Source organism: Aquila chrysaetos, chromosome 2 (assembly GCF_900496995.4).
Source record: "Aquila chrysaetos chrysaetos chromosome 2, bAquChr1.4, whole genome shotgun sequence".
NCBI lineage: Eukaryota > Metazoa > Chordata > Aves > Accipitriformes > Accipitridae > Aquila > Aquila chrysaetos.
Genome location: NC_044005.1, coordinates 5,006,259 through 5,024,237, shown reverse-complemented (window position 1 = coordinate 5,024,237; position 17,979 = coordinate 5,006,259). Strand labels below are relative to the sequence as shown.

At 43.3% G+C, this 17,979-nt stretch overlaps 1 protein-coding gene across 10 annotated transcripts in view; it reads right to left on the bottom strand.

The window, feature by feature from the left end:
* The window catches only part of KTN1 (kinectin 1), a 79,017-nt gene that overhangs the window by 44,456 nt on the left and 16,582 nt on the right, over positions 1-17,979 (bottom strand). For 7 of the 10 annotated variants that reach the window (XM_030038323.2, XM_041129645.1, XM_041129646.1 and 4 more), the window contains exons 2-6: positions 9,489-10,044; positions 7,747-7,884; positions 5,123-5,290; positions 2,641-2,771; positions 409-525 (exon numbers count right to left, since the gene is read on the bottom strand). In XM_030038323.2, the coding sequence (XP_029894183.1) occupies positions 409-525; positions 2,641-2,771; positions 5,123-5,290; positions 7,747-7,884; positions 9,489-10,011 (1,077 nt within the window). In that variant the 5' untranslated portion in view covers positions 10,012-10,044. Of the gene's footprint in view, positions 1-408; positions 526-2,640; positions 2,772-5,122; positions 5,291-7,746; positions 7,885-9,488; positions 10,045-14,456; positions 14,545-17,979 lie in introns of those variants that run through there. The other 3 variants (XM_030038334.2, XM_030038391.2, XM_041129641.1) reach the window with 3 other exon arrangements.

The window sequence follows — 17,979 nt, the reverse complement described above, 5'->3', positions numbered from 1 at the left end:
AAAAAGTGATGACTGTTGTGCCTAGAAGCACACAAGCATGTGAATGCTAGAATATGTACCAAATTAAAGCTGCAATGCAGAAAAGGTGTTTAATATTTACATCCACAAAACCATACTATACTCATGAAGGAAGTGTTCTTTTATGTAACCTTTTGAAAAGAAAAATAGTCTCAGCTTAAAAGTCTCAGTAAATGAACTCTAGAAAAATCACTGGAAAATAACTCTGCATAAATACATTAATAGCATCATAAAACCAAACACAGTGTCTTGGTAAGCTTTCCCAATATAAAAAATTCCACCTTTCAATTTATACTAAGCTCAGTAAACCAGCATTTGCTGGCTGCTAGTCCTACAAGCCCCTGCTCCTCTCCCACAGCTCGCTCTATGCCTGAACGTCTTTATATTTACCTGGGTTAGCTGCTTGCACTGCTCCTTTGCAACAGCTGCCTCCTCCTTCATCGCAGCGAGCATTTTTTCTTTGTCTTGTAGCTGATGTACAGCTGCAGCCGACTCAGCCTTGCTGGCCTGCAGCAAAAGTACATAAAAATGATCATACGTGCCAGAAGTACTTGCACAGCACACTAACAGGCAACAGAGCAAACTTGAGAGGAAGAAACACTCCCTCCTGCCCCCAAATTGTCGGTCTGCATGGTGTACATGGCACCACCAGTACCCAGTTCTACTGTTAATGGATCCTGCAGTGCCGATTTCATTAGACAAGGAAATGCATTTTCAATCACACTGAAACCAATTAAGAGAATAAATGGGCTCTTAAGGTGCTTCCGCGTTGGAAGAAAGACACTCTGGTGGCACTGGGGAAAACAAAGAACAGCCATTAAGAGAAATAAAGGAAAAAGATGCAGAGATGCTGAATCATTCAATAATTGAGGTTGGAAGGGACTTCCAAGATCACCTGGTCCAACCCACACTCGAAGCGGTTATAATCCAACAAACTTAATCTCTTGAAGTATCTCGCTACAAAGGGAAAAAAGGAACGCTGATCTGGTCTCTCCTTCCACTTCACAGGAGAGCGTCCAGTTGACATAATTACATTTCTGCTGGCACACTGATACACAAAGTTTCAGAGATACAGTGATACAGTGAACAGAACTAGAGGAACGATCCCCACGGTCCTGCCACTTGTATACTAGTCCTAAAAATGAACTGATTGCAGTAAGGGGCAAAATTTCTAGACATTTTTGCTCAGACTTCACTCAATGAGTTCTGATAACTGAAGAAGCAAAGAAGTGTCAGTCCCATAAATGCACTCTGAATTTGTTTGGAAGTTCTCCTTTGGCGGTATTGTGTACGTATGCAGTACAAAACACACTGTCAATGTCTTGCATGAGCTACAGATAGGAAAATATTCACATTTCCATCTACAGAAACCTACATTTTTTGGTTGTATACAAACCCAGGAACCCATTTTGATCCTACAGGTTTAGCTCTAACACCAAACCTTCCTTTAAAAGCAAAAATACAGTAAGCTGGCTACTGTTCCAAATAAAACAGGCAATACCATTGCAAGTATTACCAGTATTGGGTTTTCAGTCAAGCACTAAAACAAGGGCCCAGAAAGAACGTGAAGTCTCTGTCCTCAGAGGTTTTTCAAGACCCACCTGGACAAATCCCTAAGCAACTTGGTCCAAATTCAACGTTGAACCTGTTGTGAGCAGGCGGTTGGACTGCACAACCTCCTGAAGCCCCTTCCAACACAAATTGTAGGATATGCTACTATATTGCATTAACTGAGTTGACACATACCCAGTTCTGCATTTCTGTTCTGGTACCACATCTGCAGAAGAATACAGAATTGCAAGACTTCAAGTGTGACAAACAGGATGTTACAAGCACAGAGTGACAATCATAATGAGTCATGGGAGGGAGGAGTAGATATTTGTAAGACATCGGTGGTCACCATTCTCTTCTGTCTTAACACAAAAATTAGAAAAGAACTGCCAAGCACTGGCACAGGTTGCCCAGAGGGGTTGTTTAGTCTCAGTCCCTGAAGGTTTCAAGCCAGACTGGAGGAAGCCCAGAGCAGCCTGGGCTGACCTCAGAGCTGGCCCTGCTTTGTGTAGGAGGTTGGACTACAAACCCCCTGAGGTCCCTTCCAAATCTCAATTGCCCTACAATCCTATGAAAAATATCCAAAGAAGTCAGGAGACTAGAACGTATAGACTTAAGATGGAGAGGCTTGCAAAACACAGGATTAGCTGATCAAGTGCACAGCCACTGCAGCTTTTTCTTAATTTCTACTATAGTTTATCCTATTTACCCATTTGTGAAAGGTCACTCCTGAAAGTCACCAGATAGCCTTCCCCCATGCCAATACACGCGCGTCAGCTGCAGCAGCAGTCCTATATTATGTATCTTATTCTGCATGGTTATGTCTGCTCTTTATGAGCGGTCAAAAGCCATCAACCTGTCTAGCCAGCCCATGGGATGGCAGATGGCAGCACACAGACATCTGACAACTGTTTTCTTCATGCAAAGCAAGCACAGACCAGCTGGAAAAAGTCTTCCAAAGACAGAATGCAGAAATCACAACAGAACATTGATATAGCTAATTTGACAGCATCTCTTCCAATTTCTGCTTATTTAATAGTCTTCTCTCCCTGCCCCCCCACAGTCATTCACCTTTTGCAAGACATCATGAATTGCACTGGATTTTTCCTTTAACACCTCCACTATGCAACGGGCCTCATCTTCAGTGAAGATCATATTCTTCATGGCCATTACAAAGTCTTTAAATTTCACTTCGGCATTCTCTGCAACACAGAAGGGAGGATATATTTACTTTGGACTCCGTACAGAATTATTTATTTTGCCTCGAAACAGCATGTGATGGGGGTATCATTATGCATTATATTTAATTTCAGTCTGAAATGCCAAGAAACAAGGGGTCATGAACATTCAGCAAGAACAACATCTCTCCAATTTAAATCCGATAACAATCTGCCAGCTGATAGTTTTGGGAAAAAAATCCCACCGCTTTGTTTGTACAGTTGGTAACATTTATAGTGTTGCTAGCAAAAAGACAAAGCATAACACAGATTTTGGAGGAAAATATAGCATAAATGTGAAAACTTGAAGAGTCCTTTCTAGTGTATTATGACAGTAATTCAAACTGAGCTATCAATTTAAAGGACAGCCTGGCTCCACAAGCAATATACAAGTGACAAGGTAATGAATTTAAAAACTGGCACATTTCTGATTACAATATATGGAAACCAGAAAAATATTCCCTCGGTCCAAGTTTGGAAACGATCTGCTGCAGAAGGAGTTCAGCAGTAGAAAGATAAATCAGTAAGATCCCTCTTAATGGCCGACTGAGTGTTTAAAGAGACACAAACAAAGAAACACAATTCGACTGAACTATGCTCTAACAGGGACAAAAAACATTGTTCATATGAAAACCAGGCTGCACACACACGTAGGTCATTAGGTGGCCCCCTAACTTAAGTAAATGGAAGCACAAGGCTGAGGCATCCAGTATCTCTGTCCAATATTCACCAGTGCACAACAGCATGTGAAGGGATTGGAGGGAAAAAAGGAAAAAGCTTAAAAGTGATGCTTGGTTCAGAAAGTGTCCCAAAGCTCATGGAGAAGGGTCCATGTCTCTCACTACAGGTGCTAAACATGCCACTGAAAGCAAGCCAACACATCGAACCCAAACCTCTCCAGAGTTTGAAAAACAAATGAAGAACAAGAAAGTGGTAGTGATACTAAGCCCCTAAGAGGAATTATCAAGCATAAAAATAAACCACTGAATAACAGAGTGCAGAGAGGTGGGAGGGGAAGCGCTGACAAATTCTAGCACACTCTCTTCTAGTCCTAAATCCAACTTTGCCTTGGCCACAGACTTCAGATCACATCATTGCTGCACTGACATCAGCAATGATGCTGTTACCAGGAATATGCCAAAATCCTGAGACCACATCCCAGTTAGCTGGGAGTCTATAGCAGCTTGGCCTGGACCAGCCTGAGTCCTACGCTCCCTGAAGACAGGAATACCTTGCCCTTGCATCCAAGAAGCTTACAATTAGAATAGGGGAAGATTTCTATATTGGGAGGGCAAATCCCAGCTGACACAGGAGAATTAGGAGCTCATATAGAAGGTTACAGCTTGCAAAGGAAATGAGAGGGGACGGGTGCACGTGAGAGGCTTTGATGCTGCAAGGGCAGTAATATACAGCTATTGAGCTAGAAGCACAAGAGGAGCCTCAAGCAAGTGGGAATCCAATCCAGATACCACAAAGAATTGCCAGGAAGCTTTCAACTGAGCATTCTAGAAGAGAAGTCTAAGAAGAGAGGTTCCAAAGAGTGCAGTGAGCGACCAGGCAGACAATGTCGGAGAGCCAGCCTTCTGCACAAACCCGAGCAGGGAACCACTGCTCAGTCACTTGGTTTCTCCTCTCTGGCTGCCCACAAATTTGAGGGTCTCACCCCATAGCTCAGTAACTTTGGCATGCTTTGAGCAGGTCAGTGGCCTGTTTAAAGTTTCAGGGTGGGACACAATGCTCACGAATCACTCCAGGCCTCGACAAGAGAGTATGAGAGAAGCTCCCCTGTCCCAACCAGTTCCAATTGCATTGAAAGGAAAATTCAAAGTCTTCCTGGAAACTGCCAGACTACCTCCACTGGCAATTTGCTTCAGGTACCTCCATGTGGCAGAGAGATACGCTGACTGGTCAGCCCCAGCTAGCTCCATGAACAGCCCTAGAGCATACAAGCTGCGCTCCTAGTGCCAAGCAGACTCCAACAGCCCCTGCTGAAAGCTCCAGAGTCCATCACTGTTAGCGATGCCTGAACTATCTACTGTAAAACTAGCTCGCGTGCATCTGTGTGGTCTGTGATCACCCATTTGCTCACTGCGGACACAAAAGCCTACAGTCAGCATTAAAAGGATTCAGATGGCGCAAAGCCCTCTCAACAGTGCCAAAGACAGAGGAGAAACAAGTACAGACAAGAACAGTGTCCTGCAGCCACAAATGTTTTCCTCAAATCACTTCTTCCTAGCAAATAAGAGAGGATCCCCCTCCCTACAGACACAGCATGTTTTCCCTGTTCAGGTTTGCAAGCAGGCTATGCCAGACAAACTGCATTATCAGTCTCTCACCTTTATCCGTTTCATTCTTCAGTTTCTTGCCACTGCTCTTCTGGATCCCCTCATTCACGTTTTGTTTTGCTACTTCAACAGCTTCTCGCTTTTCCAAAGTACCAGCATCAGAATTATCCATCAAAGGAATATAAGTGGTTGCTTGAATAAGAGGTTCATCCACCAAAACTGTAATCAAAAGTCCACAGGACTGGTTAAAGCTCTGTAATAATTAACATCAACATTTTTAGAAAAGGTGCATAACTTATTAGAGAGTTGGATTAAAGCATCTCTAGCCTCAATAGTTATTTATACTCTCTATTTCTATTATCCTTCACAGCTTAACTCATTAAAGCTCTTCAGGTAAGTTCATTAAATAAAGGTCTCTAATGCATAGTAATTTAATAGCTTCAATTAAATTTCTATTTCCAAAGCTGCCTTTTAGCATTTTAAAAAGTAGCAGAGAAGAACCTTTACATTTGACTTTCATTTCACTTTAATGAGAAAGTTGCACATAGCATCAATGAGACTGCTTTAGTTGTGGCTGCATATGAAATCTTTCAGCATCCCTGAAATGTGAGTATAGTAAAGTCTTCCGTCCTTATTCTGTTAAAAGCTGGCACCTTACTGCCAGCATTTTCACCCAGATTACATCATCTGTGAACAAAACCATTTAGACAGAATGTGCAGTAGGGACAGCAATCAAGCTTATTTCACATGCAGACTCAACTGCGCTTAACGAAGATAGCTCATGTGTCAGCGCAGGCTTTAGGCATCATTAATACTCAGAGAGGTACCCAGAGGTACTGACCAACCTCGGGTCTCCATTCACACAGCACTGCATAAACGTGGTGAGAATCAGCCTCTGCCCAAAGAACTTTTCAGCCTGCGCTGCCGAGACAAAAGCAGGGGAGGGGAGCGGAAGAGCGACAGACCAGGGACAACAGATACAGCCAGCAGAGCTGGATTTGCTGTATGCCCAGCTTCTGAGCTGCTGGTCTGCACTGCCTGAAGTATGCAAGATGTTGTGCACAGAGCCATGCCACAGCAGGAAAGCGCACTGACCCAGCCACCCCAGACTGAAGGGCTGACGGACAACAGATGCCACGCAGCAGACCAGAGAGAGGAGGAATTGGGTGGGATGCAAGGTTTCAGACAGCAGTGCAAGACAAATAAGCATTCCTGGCTGCCAGAGAGCCAGTTATAAAACACTTTTGAATTCTGGCTGCTGCTAATGAGATCAGAATAGGCCAGATGGACCTTTTGTGTCACCTGCTAGAGTCTTTCCACTTAAGCAGTCAGCAAACACCTGCAGGTACACTGCAAGCTCAGAAGTGAGGAGAGCTCTGCTCTAGCTGAAATATCCACCACCTAATCCAGTTACCACCCTCACCTTTTCCCTTCCTCTCCTCATTAACTTCCCTTCCTCATTTTATTCCCCTCCTTTCAAAATCTACTTAATATCACTGAGACATTTTACAGCATCAGTAACATCTGAAATCCCCATAGTACTGTCTTGGTTAATCTGGATGCCCACTGCAGCTAATTTTTGCTCTGTCATTTTGGAGAGATGGCTTTAAAAGACAACAGCTTGCATTCAAATAATGGATGAGCTATTCCCATGTAGCACTGACAGCTTCGCTTTAGTGCTGCCTGAGCTGGTACTAACACTTATTTGCCACATACAGACAAGTTTGTGGTCCATAAAGTGACCCCTCAAAAAAGGGCAACGGATGCATCAGGAAAAGCACAAGAACGTCCATAAAAGACACTCACATCCTAGGTTCCCCACCAGCAGGTTTCTTCCAGGAATAACTTGAAAGCGTTTCAGTTGTTACAACATGTAAGAACCCTACACTGCTTGGAACCCCACCCTGGTCTGACCAGGGCCCATGACTGATCTGGACCCTGGTGACCTGACCAAAGAAGAAAGGAAACAGTGACCAACACTGTCTACTCCAGGAGCATCCATCAGCCGGTAACTTCTTCATAGCTGTCCCAGTAAAGAAGAGTTTTGAGAAGCTAACAAGGTGGCCTCACAGAACTTCATGGTCACGGTCTTCCCAAAAGCCACAGGCACAACAGCATTCATTGTAAAAAAACAAACACAGAGGCAGACTGAGCCAAGAGGAGACAAGAAACAGCATCTTGGCAGAGAATGAGGGGTGACGAACAGTAAAGGCCTTGACAGCAAAGATGAACAGTTTATGTTGGAGCAACAACTAGCTAACAAAAGGACAATAAGGGAGGAACGTGGTCAAAGCAACGGGCTAAAAAAACTGCAGTCTTGTTTGGGGCAGATGACTGCAGCAGTTCCAGACATGCCTTGCTCAGAGCAACTCAGAGCCTGCTCAGCTTATCATCTAAGTCAACACATTACTCCTCAATTCAAGCGTGGATGTTTGGATCCAAAAGAGCTCAGAAAGGTTCACAGCATCATCCTATGTTCAGTGGTACCAGATGTTCATAAAATAAAAACAGTATCTCAGTCTGAACGATCTTTCCTACCTGGAATTCCTGCTTTTTCAAATTAAAAGTTATTCTTCTATGAGTTTCTTTTCCAAAGAAAGAGAAACTAAAGCGTAGATAGCAAAAAGGTCTAATAGTCAAGTTTATCTGAACTAAGTCACAGTCTTTGTTCTCACCATTATCAACTTTCTGCTTCTTTGCAGAGACTTTCTTCTTTCCCGATACATTTTCTTGCTTTATCTCCTGGTGGAGCAGCACTGGGTCTTGCTTTTTGGCAGGAGATACAACAGAATCAGTCTTACTGTCTTGATCATCTGTAACAGACAATTAAGACAATATGCTCTTCTGTATAGTCTCATGATCACTTTTAAATCAGTAAATCTATAATAATCAAAGTCCACTCCCAGAAAAGAGAAACCCATGTATTTTAAATCATAACACAAAGTTATCCATACATACGTACACACATGCTTTCACAAACACATACACTTCCCATATCAGATGAGACCCCAAAGCAATAGGAAGGTTTAGCAGAATCAAGAGCCACAGCACATAGTGTTTTAACAGACAGGAATCTTATCTGCAAGCAGAACATACGGCAATGCAAGTAACAGTTTAACAAATCCAATCCAGGTTTTACTGCAACAGAGCAGACGGCACGTGTTACCCATATTAGTTTCTTATTCGCAGGAAGTATTTTATTCCCCCCCGCCATGAACCCACTTAGGCACTTTAAATACACACCCCCAATAGCTACTGGGACTGTGAGAAGCAGAAAATAAGTGTTTCACATTAGGGAACAGTTCTTTTTAAAAGTTGTTTCTAGTGAGAAATTTTTTATCTTTTTGAACAGCCTGTGCTATATAATATTCTTGTCAGAGCTGACACACACAATACGGGGTTATGGTGTTAGCTCCTGTAATCAAGGATAAGAGTTAGTTGTGGCTGCCCTCAGAACAGTGCTTGCAGACCACATTTTAACCACGCCACAGAGATTTTTGGAGAACACCCACAAACAAGATTTGATACTTTTTTGTTGGTAGTGGGTGGGTCTTTTTTCTCCCTTTTTTTTGGAAAAAGAAAAAAATCCACCACATCAAGCAGCAATGTCCTTCTTTGTCCTCACTCCCTGTAGCAAACCTGTTACACCTGCATCTCAAAAGGGTGATCTGCAAATACCTCCATTTTCACTTATTTCTGAAACTGGGTATTTTCATTTTTTTTAACTTCTATCCATAGTCAGACAGCCACACTGAGACATATCAACTTCTGCTGAGGATACGGTCAAGACAGTCACAGGTGATTCTGACTACAGTTTTCAGTCTGTTCTAGGTTGGATGTTTCGGTTACAACAGCTGGACCAGTTTTCTTTTAGCATCAGTTCCATTCAATTATAGAGGTGTAGCAGGTGGGATGCAGCTGTAAGTTCTTCTTTCCATGAATCAGCCACCAAACACCTCTTTGTACATTAAGCCTGCACTTAAACAGTGATTTATTTTGCACACTATGCTGTGAGGTTTCTCTAGGTGCCCCTCTGCTCTTAGGACTCAACTTTTTCATAGCTTGGCATCAGAACGCACACAGCAAACATCTAATGACTTCTTTCAGGTAATCAAAATTTTGACAGCTTGAGAGAAAAGTAGCCAAACCATAGAGCAAAGCAGAGATATGAGCTACTCTTTCACTCAACAATCTTTAATAGAAGAAAGCAAGGAGGGGGAGGAGGAAAACCAGAGCATTGCTGCCAGATGAAAAACAGGGGGAAAAAAAGCAATAGCTCATAAAAAGGAAAAGGTTAGAAGTGAGCTTTGCCCCATAGAGATCAGGCAGAACAGTTGTAAGAGACACTCTGTGGCCTTGCAAAAAGCAGAACACAGTTTTGGCGTTCTGTGCAAGAAGCATATGCAACATCAGATACCCATTCCATTTTTCTGCTTCTTCTGCCCAGACTTCTTCTTAGATGCTGCTGATTCAGATGGTGGAGTGGGCTGTTTTGTAACAGGGACTGGATCTACTTTCTTGCCTGAAGACTTGGATCCTTCCGACTCCTTAGTTACATGATCATCTTGAACAGCCTTATGCTTCTTCTCCTTCTTCTTCCGTTCTCTAACGCCAGTAGATGCTTCAGTCACACTCAAGGGAACAGGAGGGACGTGCTCTTCATCTGTACTCAGGGCATCAGAGAGCTTAAAGTCCCGAGGTGTACTTTCAGAGTCAGACTCGTGGATGTTCCCGTTCTGAGCTTCTTTCTTCTTGTTCTTCTTCTTCTCAGTTTTCTTTTTATCAGTCTTGGTAGGGGGAAACTTTAGGTCCCTTTTCTGTTTTGCAAGGACTTCATCATACAAAGTTTCTTTCATGAAAAGCCAGAAGAAGAGGAAGATGACTGTAATAACCACAGAAGGAATGAGGATGATAAAGTAGGTAGACTCGTAGAACTCCATTGTGCTTTTTCTTAGCTATACTTAAAAAAAAACCTATAGAGGGAAAAAGAAAAAAAAATTAGGTTTTGAACACATTTTCCTTTATATTATTTCTCCCACCAATTATAAAAGAAGCTTTGTCGTTGTTTTAGAGAAGCCTTAAAATAGCTTTTAATAAAATTGCCAAACTATATCAATCATGGAACAACTTCTGGAATCATTTACCATTTGCTTCAAAGTTGTTAGCCTGGATAGGAAGGAACTGCAGTTTGCAAGACTGCTGATCTTAGAAGAGAGCAGTTCTCCTTTTTCCTTACTTTTCTTCATCTTTGTCATTCTCCCTTCCCAAGTGAATTTCATAAAGTTAAAGCTTTTGATTTCAGAAATACATGACAGCACTTTCAGAAGCTGTGAATTAAGGGCCAGTACATACAGAGCAACACTTTTTTTTTTTTTTTTTGCCGTAAATCAAACATAACAAATTAAGATTTTTATCTTGGCAAGGGGGAGTTAAATTTCAACTTCCTTTTGTTCCCAGATTTATGACAGCTTCAGAAGTGGAATGAGGGGAAGAAGGTAGAGAGCCCTAAATTTTAGTCACCCATAAAGAATCAGGTATTTTCAAAACTGCTTTTTGAAGTCTAAAACCCAGCTTTAAACTCATGAAAATTCCACACATTTATAGGAAAACAGGAAGATCTGTTACTTATTTTGGGCATGTAACAGTGTACAACTTCCAGGGCACTAAGAGACCAGATGACTCCAGGGTAATTTGTTGAAAACATCATTTATGCTCAGAGCATTACTTTTTTTTTTTTAAAGCAGGAACCACAGAGTTAAAAAAAAAAAAGTCAGGATCAAGCTAAAAACCTAATTTTGAGGCCAAGACAAGACGAATTCTTCCATTTCACAACTGATCACTAGGAAAAGACCTGGATTTTTTGCAGGAAGAATTCAAATCTTCTCTAGACTGTTTGGTCCAAGGGGGTGAAAAAAAAGAAGCACCAACCACTGAAAAACACAACAAATCTAATCAAGCAAGTGCAATTCCTGATTCACCAACTCAGTTTAAAAACCACAATGGAAAGCACATGCTTCAACTACATTTTCCTCTACACAAGAAAAGACAAAGCTTTAACTCAGCTGTCCCTTGGGAGACCCATTCTCTTGGGAATGAAAAGCAGGAGATCCAACCCAGATTGTGTCTCTGTACTGGTTTTGGCTGGGATACAGTTAATTTTCTTCACAGTAGCTAGCAGGGGGCTATGTTTTGGATTTGTGCTGGGAACAGTGTTGATAACACAGGGATGTTTTTGTTACTGCTGAGCAGTGCTTAAGGAGTCAAGGCCTTTTCTGCTTCTCTCACCACCCCACCAATGAGTAGGCTGGGGGGGCACAAGAATTTGGGAGGGGACACAGCCGGGACAGCTGACCCCAACTGACCAAGGGGATATTCCAGACCATACGACATTGTGCTCAGTATATAAAGCTGGGGGAAGAAGAAGGAAAGGGAGGATGTTCGGAGTGATGGCATTTGTCTTCCCAAGTCACCGTTACGCGTGATGGAGCCCTGCTTTCCTCGAGATGGCTGAACACCTGCCTGCCCATGGGAAGTGGTGAACAAATTCTTTGTTTTGCTTTGCTTGGGCACTCGGCTTTTGCTTTACCTATTAAACTGGCTTTATCTCAACCCATGAGTTTTCTCACTTTTACCTTTCTGATTCTCCCCCCCATCCTGATGCAGGGGGAGTGAGCAAGCAGCTGCGTGGGGCTTAGTTGCCAGCTGGGGTTGGATCACGACAGTCTCTCTCATAATCTTTGTCACCTTCTCTGCAACCACTGCCCAGCTGCAGCATCCCCCAACACAGCCAACACATGCAAAGGTCCCCAACAGCACTTGGGGAAGCTTGTACTGTTAGTGACTCTAGTCACAGTCACACATTAGTCTGCCTTCTGTTTCTCCTCAACCAACTTGAGGATAAGGGCTTCACACAGGCTTAGACATAAGTGAGATGACCCCCAAAACTGTAGAGAGAACTGCCCCACACCTTAAAGTAATATTGCTTGGAGTATTTCCACTGCCACTTCGAAAAAGAAAATCAAAGTGCCTACTGAGGGCACAGGGAATAAAGTCCATGTAGAAGTTGCATGGTGCAGGGAGAGGACAGGCTCTCCTTGCTTCTGGGCAGAAAGAGGATTACTCCTTAAATACCTGATAGAATTACATTTAAGGTTGTTTTACCTCAATTCCTGGCTGTTCTGAAAGCTGCTATCGTAAACTGGCTTGCCATCCTGTCACATTGGAAAGAGCTTGGTTTGGAGCCTGGCTCTAGCTCAAAAGGGAAGAGTTGTTCTATGTAACACTTTCTGGACAGAGAGGAGTTACTGTGATAATATATTTGTACAGTGCATTGAGCAGCACAGAAAGCAAGGAGCGGGAACTCTAATTGGCTATTAAGTTATCCAAATAAAAGACTAACATTTCAATACTCTAATTATTCATTAGTTGTCTTAATGTTAAGTCTCCTCCCAGTTTGTATTCACCTTCCACATTCGCAGAGCTCACCAAAAAGGCTTGGGTCTAGAATTATATCCAACACAGTTTCAGAAGGGCTGAGAGGGATGGGAGGAAAAGCTTGTCTTTTGAGGAGAAAAAGCACAGATGCTCAAAACTAAGCTGGAGCTTTCAAAATGATTAGTTACAGCTACTTGATAAAACCAGCTTCCTGCACTAAGTGATCTAATATTAGTCATCTCTTGAAGGAAGCAGATCTTGAAAATTTATCTCAGCCAAAGTCAATATTGAATGCTTACGGGAGAAGCTAATCCCCAAAGTAAATATGTAATTAAGCAGATTTTTCAAAAGTGTAATTAAGTTGATCATTACAATACATTACTGCAAGAATTACAATACCTAACCACAAAGAGCCCAGAACAGCCCACCTCTGCCTTGCTGATACACAAGCATGCAGCTGGCTGTAAATTCATCCGATAGCTTCAGCCAAGGCAGGATGATCACACCCTGCAGCCGTCCCTACACATTTCCCAGCACCCAACACCGGATGCTCGGGTCAAATCACACGCTCAGCAAAACACACGTCGTAAAGCCTCAAGACATCAAGTGTCAGGAGGCATGATGGTCATCAAGGCAGGGCCAAGTATGAGCAGAAAATGATTGTTGCTTTGAGACCAGAGAGGCTAGACATATTTAAAAGCTTTAGCTACTTCCAAGAGGAGCCATAAATACATAATTATAACAGCTAGTCCGAGTAAGGAATATGTACTGGACTAGATGAGGTCTGATCTCAGAGCTGGCCAAGCAACGCAAGCCCTGCCGAGCCTCCATCCACCGCGCTGCTCTCCTCTCCCTGCACTTCCCTCCACTTGTGCAACGGGATCATTTGCACCCTGTGCCGGATCCAGAGCACAGCATTGCAATGATTAGTCTCAGAGCCTCAACAGACCCAATTACTGCTCCTGTCCTCCCGTCACCCATCAGGGCAAAGCAGAGCATGAGCCAAATGAGCACTTCCACCCCAAACACTGATCAGAGGCACACAGATTTGATCTCCAAAGTCCAGCAGGGAATTTCACATACACAAATGCAGCATGGAAGCAGGGTTAAAAAAAAAAAAAAAAACAAACAAAACAAACACCACCACCACACAAATAAAAGCCTCAGGATGTAACTAGAATTGATTAAGCACACCCAGGAAGAGCAAACAAGAGCTCTGCTCTGATGGTAACATACTAATTTCCCATTTCAGCCCAGTATGTGCAAGGGCATTTAAAAATCACTTCTAGAAGGATACCATTGCTGCTAGCTTCTATGAAGAATGACAAGATGACATTCTTTACCATGCGTCCCTTGTGAAGGTGTCTTTATAAAGTGGCATCCTTGCCATGGGGTTAAAAGGCCATGTTTGGGCTCACACATAGTTTCCAGTTGTCCTCTGACAATCTACAATCACTAAAAAAGTTTCTCCGCTCCCATTTACTTCCATATTACATTGACAAGCCATCTAGGAAAAAACAGAAGCAATCTGTAGGGAAAAAAATCCTATGCCATACAAAAAGAAACAGGACAAAGAAGCTCCTTCTATTAAACCGGAAAAAAGCAAATGCTACATTAACTTTAAAACACCTTCACATACCAGCTTAACTGCTCCTCAGGATTTAGTTTTACCATCCCTCCCATTCCTGTTAGCTATGGAAACACGAGACACCCTCCCAAAGATATTACTTCTCCCCTCCAGAAGTGCTGGCAAGGAGACTTATCACTCGCAGCCCTCCCTCGGACAACTTCCTAGGGCGGCTGCATCAGCTCTCTACCCACTCAAAACTACAATCCCCAGGCAAGGCACACCCGGCAGAAATCACACATGCACATCTCCTCGCTACTGCCAACAAGAGGCACAGCAACTTTAGTTACATTTAAATTTCCAGGTATTTGGTTAAATACTCACCTTTTATCCATATTTTATATTTAACCTGATATTTATCAGGCACGTTCCTTAGAGCCCGGCTGCCCAGCACCCGTGCCAGGCTCCCCACTTACAGACACGCTCCCGTCTTGTTCGTAAATTCAAGAACTCACAACATCCCTTTAGTCATTCTGAAAAAGGGGAACAAACCACATCTGTCCCAGCCTGCGCACAGACTCAGTTACTGTTCCCATCCTGCGTTTAACAAAAGAATTGCACTTTTGTTCCCCTAAACAGAGCCCGTGCCACAGAAAACAACTATTTCTGAACTCCAGTGCAGTATTATTGCTTGCACCTGACTTCCTCTGCTAGTTAACACTGCCCTCGATTTTCTAAGACACTCTTCGCTTTTTGCATTTAAATCTCAAGTTTCACCCTGAACAGATACCACATTTCACAGGTTATTCATTCAGTTTAGGTCCAGGGGATTAGCTTACTTGAGAAGACAGAAATAAATTATAGCTCCATCTGGCTAATGAGTCACTCATAGCTTAGCCCCAGCACATTGGAAGCATGGCTTCCATAAATGCTTGGGTCCCAAGATGCACATTATCTCCAGGGATTTGTGCCTCCTTGAAAAACCAACATTAAAAGGGGGAACAATATAGGTACCAAGGTAATTTTTTTTTTTTTTTAAATACTAAGCCATTTAAGAGATACCACATACGATTTAGCTAAGGCAACAGCTTCTTTAATTGGGGTATTTTCCCTGGGATTTTCTCAAGCTGGCAAGCAGACTAAAAGAAAACCCTCACACTCAACAGTCACTAGGAACACAGCAAGAAGACTCGGAGGATTATCTGTATTCAATAAATTCCTCAAATAGACAACTATTTTTTCCTTGATCTGCACACAGTTAGCAACATGCTCCATAGCAGCCAGCTGCAAAGAAGAACATCTTGAAAACGGCTTCACTCCCAAGCTCATCTTCCCCCAGAGCTCTTTGGGAGAGGATACCCAGCAACTTGGGCTAGACAAGGCAACTAAACCCAGATCTGCCACAGATAAAATACAATACTAAACAAGATGCTTACCCACTCCATGACTACTCCCCATCCATACAGCAGGAGCAACCAGCTCTCTGTGACTTTGTTCTTGAGCATTAACTAAAGCACTGCGGGGCTCAAGCTCTAGCAAGGATGGCTGCCACAAAAACCTGAAGGCAGTTCATTTACTATCAGCATTGCTATAGCATAAGAAAAAACTGCAGAGTTAGAACTTAGGTTGGCTTGGTTTAGGTTTTTTAAGCAGCCCTATATGTCACTGAAAAAACAAGATGCGCTCTTCACGCTCCAAGACGAGAGATGACAGACAGCAGAGCTTCTGTGATGTGACACTAAGAGGCAGAGAGTGAAAGCCGAGCTGTCAGAGCAGGCAGGGATTTCAGTCCATCAAACTTGCTCCAAGTTTGTTAACACCTGTCTAACTTCAGCAGGTGAGCAGCACTGGGAACAAAGGGAGCCCGTGCAACAACTCCGGGTCCTCCTCAGCTTTCCCATTCAAGGGTTACCCATTCCCAAAACACACACTGCCTGGAGAACAGCAGCAAGGAGCCGACTACACCTGAACACTGTCTTTGAGACAGGAAAATAAGATATTACATATAAATCTCACCTGCCACCTATGTAAGGAAAAAAGCACAGCTCCCAGTAAGATCACACACAATCTTCTCACGGGTCACTTTTAAAATTGTACAACTTGGAGGCATGCACAAAGCATCCACCATCTAGAAAAGCTGAAGGTCTAAACGGCCCTGCCAGTTTTGACCCAGATGGCAAAATTTAACTTACTTTTTGTATTCTTTTTAAACTCTACTTGTATAGCTGTGTTTCCACGCTCTGTTCACAGAAGTCCTCTCAAAACTAAGACTGGGGGGAAAGCATAATAAACAGCAGTTCAAGCTCCAAGTTTCCTTCATTTAAATACTTGCCCTGACAGTAGGATTTGTGCAACAGAAGAAAGCTGTAGACACTCGAAATCACAGACCGAGCCATTCACATATTAAAGTTACTCTTCTCTGGGAAAGAGACCTGTTCAAGTGAAGTTCAACAGTGCTTGACACCCCCTACAAACTGCTAGCAGCAAGAGGAGAATGAGAATTGTCAATAAATCTTGCTCTTCTTCACTTGATTACACTGATACAATTAAGCCATTTGCAGAGCACAATCTCAGTGCTTCAAATACCCTCTAGGTAAATATTTTCCATTCCAAACATGCCGCTGTTTGTACCATCTGTTGGGCTCTGTCTGCTCTCAGTTGCTTGATGTTAGTTAACACAGACACTCTATTTATTAAATTCCAGAAAAGAGTAGCTTTGCTTCAACAAAAGCCTTTACTTTCAGAGTTTTTTTAATACAACTTTAGAGCCAACACCTGACAAAACGCAGCAGCGGTGCCGAGAGCAAGCCAGAAGCACAATACGGCTACGCGATGTTGCCACCACTATCTGGCAAATTACCTTGCTCTTGTCCAAGTGCCTGCAAGGGTTCACCAGGAGCACGCAGGTTTCCACCTCACCCTGGCTGTCCAGGCAAGTTCATACAAGATAAGGCAAGGCAGGGATTCACCATGCAGCAGCTGACGCCCTGAAACCACCTGGGCTGCAGGATAAAGCCCAGAGTTGGAATTAGCATCGGTGAAAGCAGAACGAGCAACCTCGCATTTATCCAGGGATAAAAGCATGTACACCCATTGTTGGCACAGAGCAAGGAACGGGCTGGAAAACCATGCTCTGCCCTCCTGCCCAGCACCTTACCCGAATACACCGAAACCGCAGAGACCCTGTCACACCAGCAGCCCATGGGGTTCACGAAAGCATGAGCATGAAGACACTGATATCAGAAATCGTGTGGCCAGCAGGACTAGGGAAGCGATCGTCCCCATGTACTCGGCACTGGTGAGACCTCACCTCAACTAGCATGTTCAGTTTTGGGCCCCTCACTACCAGAAAGACACTGAGGTGCTGGAGCGTGTCCAGAGAAGAGCAACAAAGCTGGTGAAGGGTCTAGAGAACAAGTCTTATGAGGAGTGGCTGAGGGAGCTGGGGTTGTTTAGCTTGGAGAAAAGGAGGCTGAGGAGAGGAGACCTTATCGCTCTCGACAACTACCTGAAAGGAGGCTGTAGTGAGGTGGGTGCTGGTCTCTTCTATCAAGTAGCTAATGATAGCACGAGAGGAAATGGCCTCAAGTTGCGCCAGGCGAGGTTTAGATTGGATATTAGAAAAAATTTCCTTACTGAAAGGATTGTCAGGCATTGGAACAGGCTGCCCAGGGAAGTGGTTGAGGCACACTGCCTGCAGGTATTTAAAAGACACGTAGACGTGGCGCTTAGGGACATGGTTTAGTGGTGGACTTGGCAGTGCTAGGTTTACAGTCGGACTTGATGATCTTAAGGGTCTTCTCCAATCTAAATGATTCTATGATTCTATATTGTTCAGGACTGAAAAGTCTTAGGAAACCAAAACATTTCTTGCAGTATTTGTGAGGGGATGTCATTTGGGATAAAA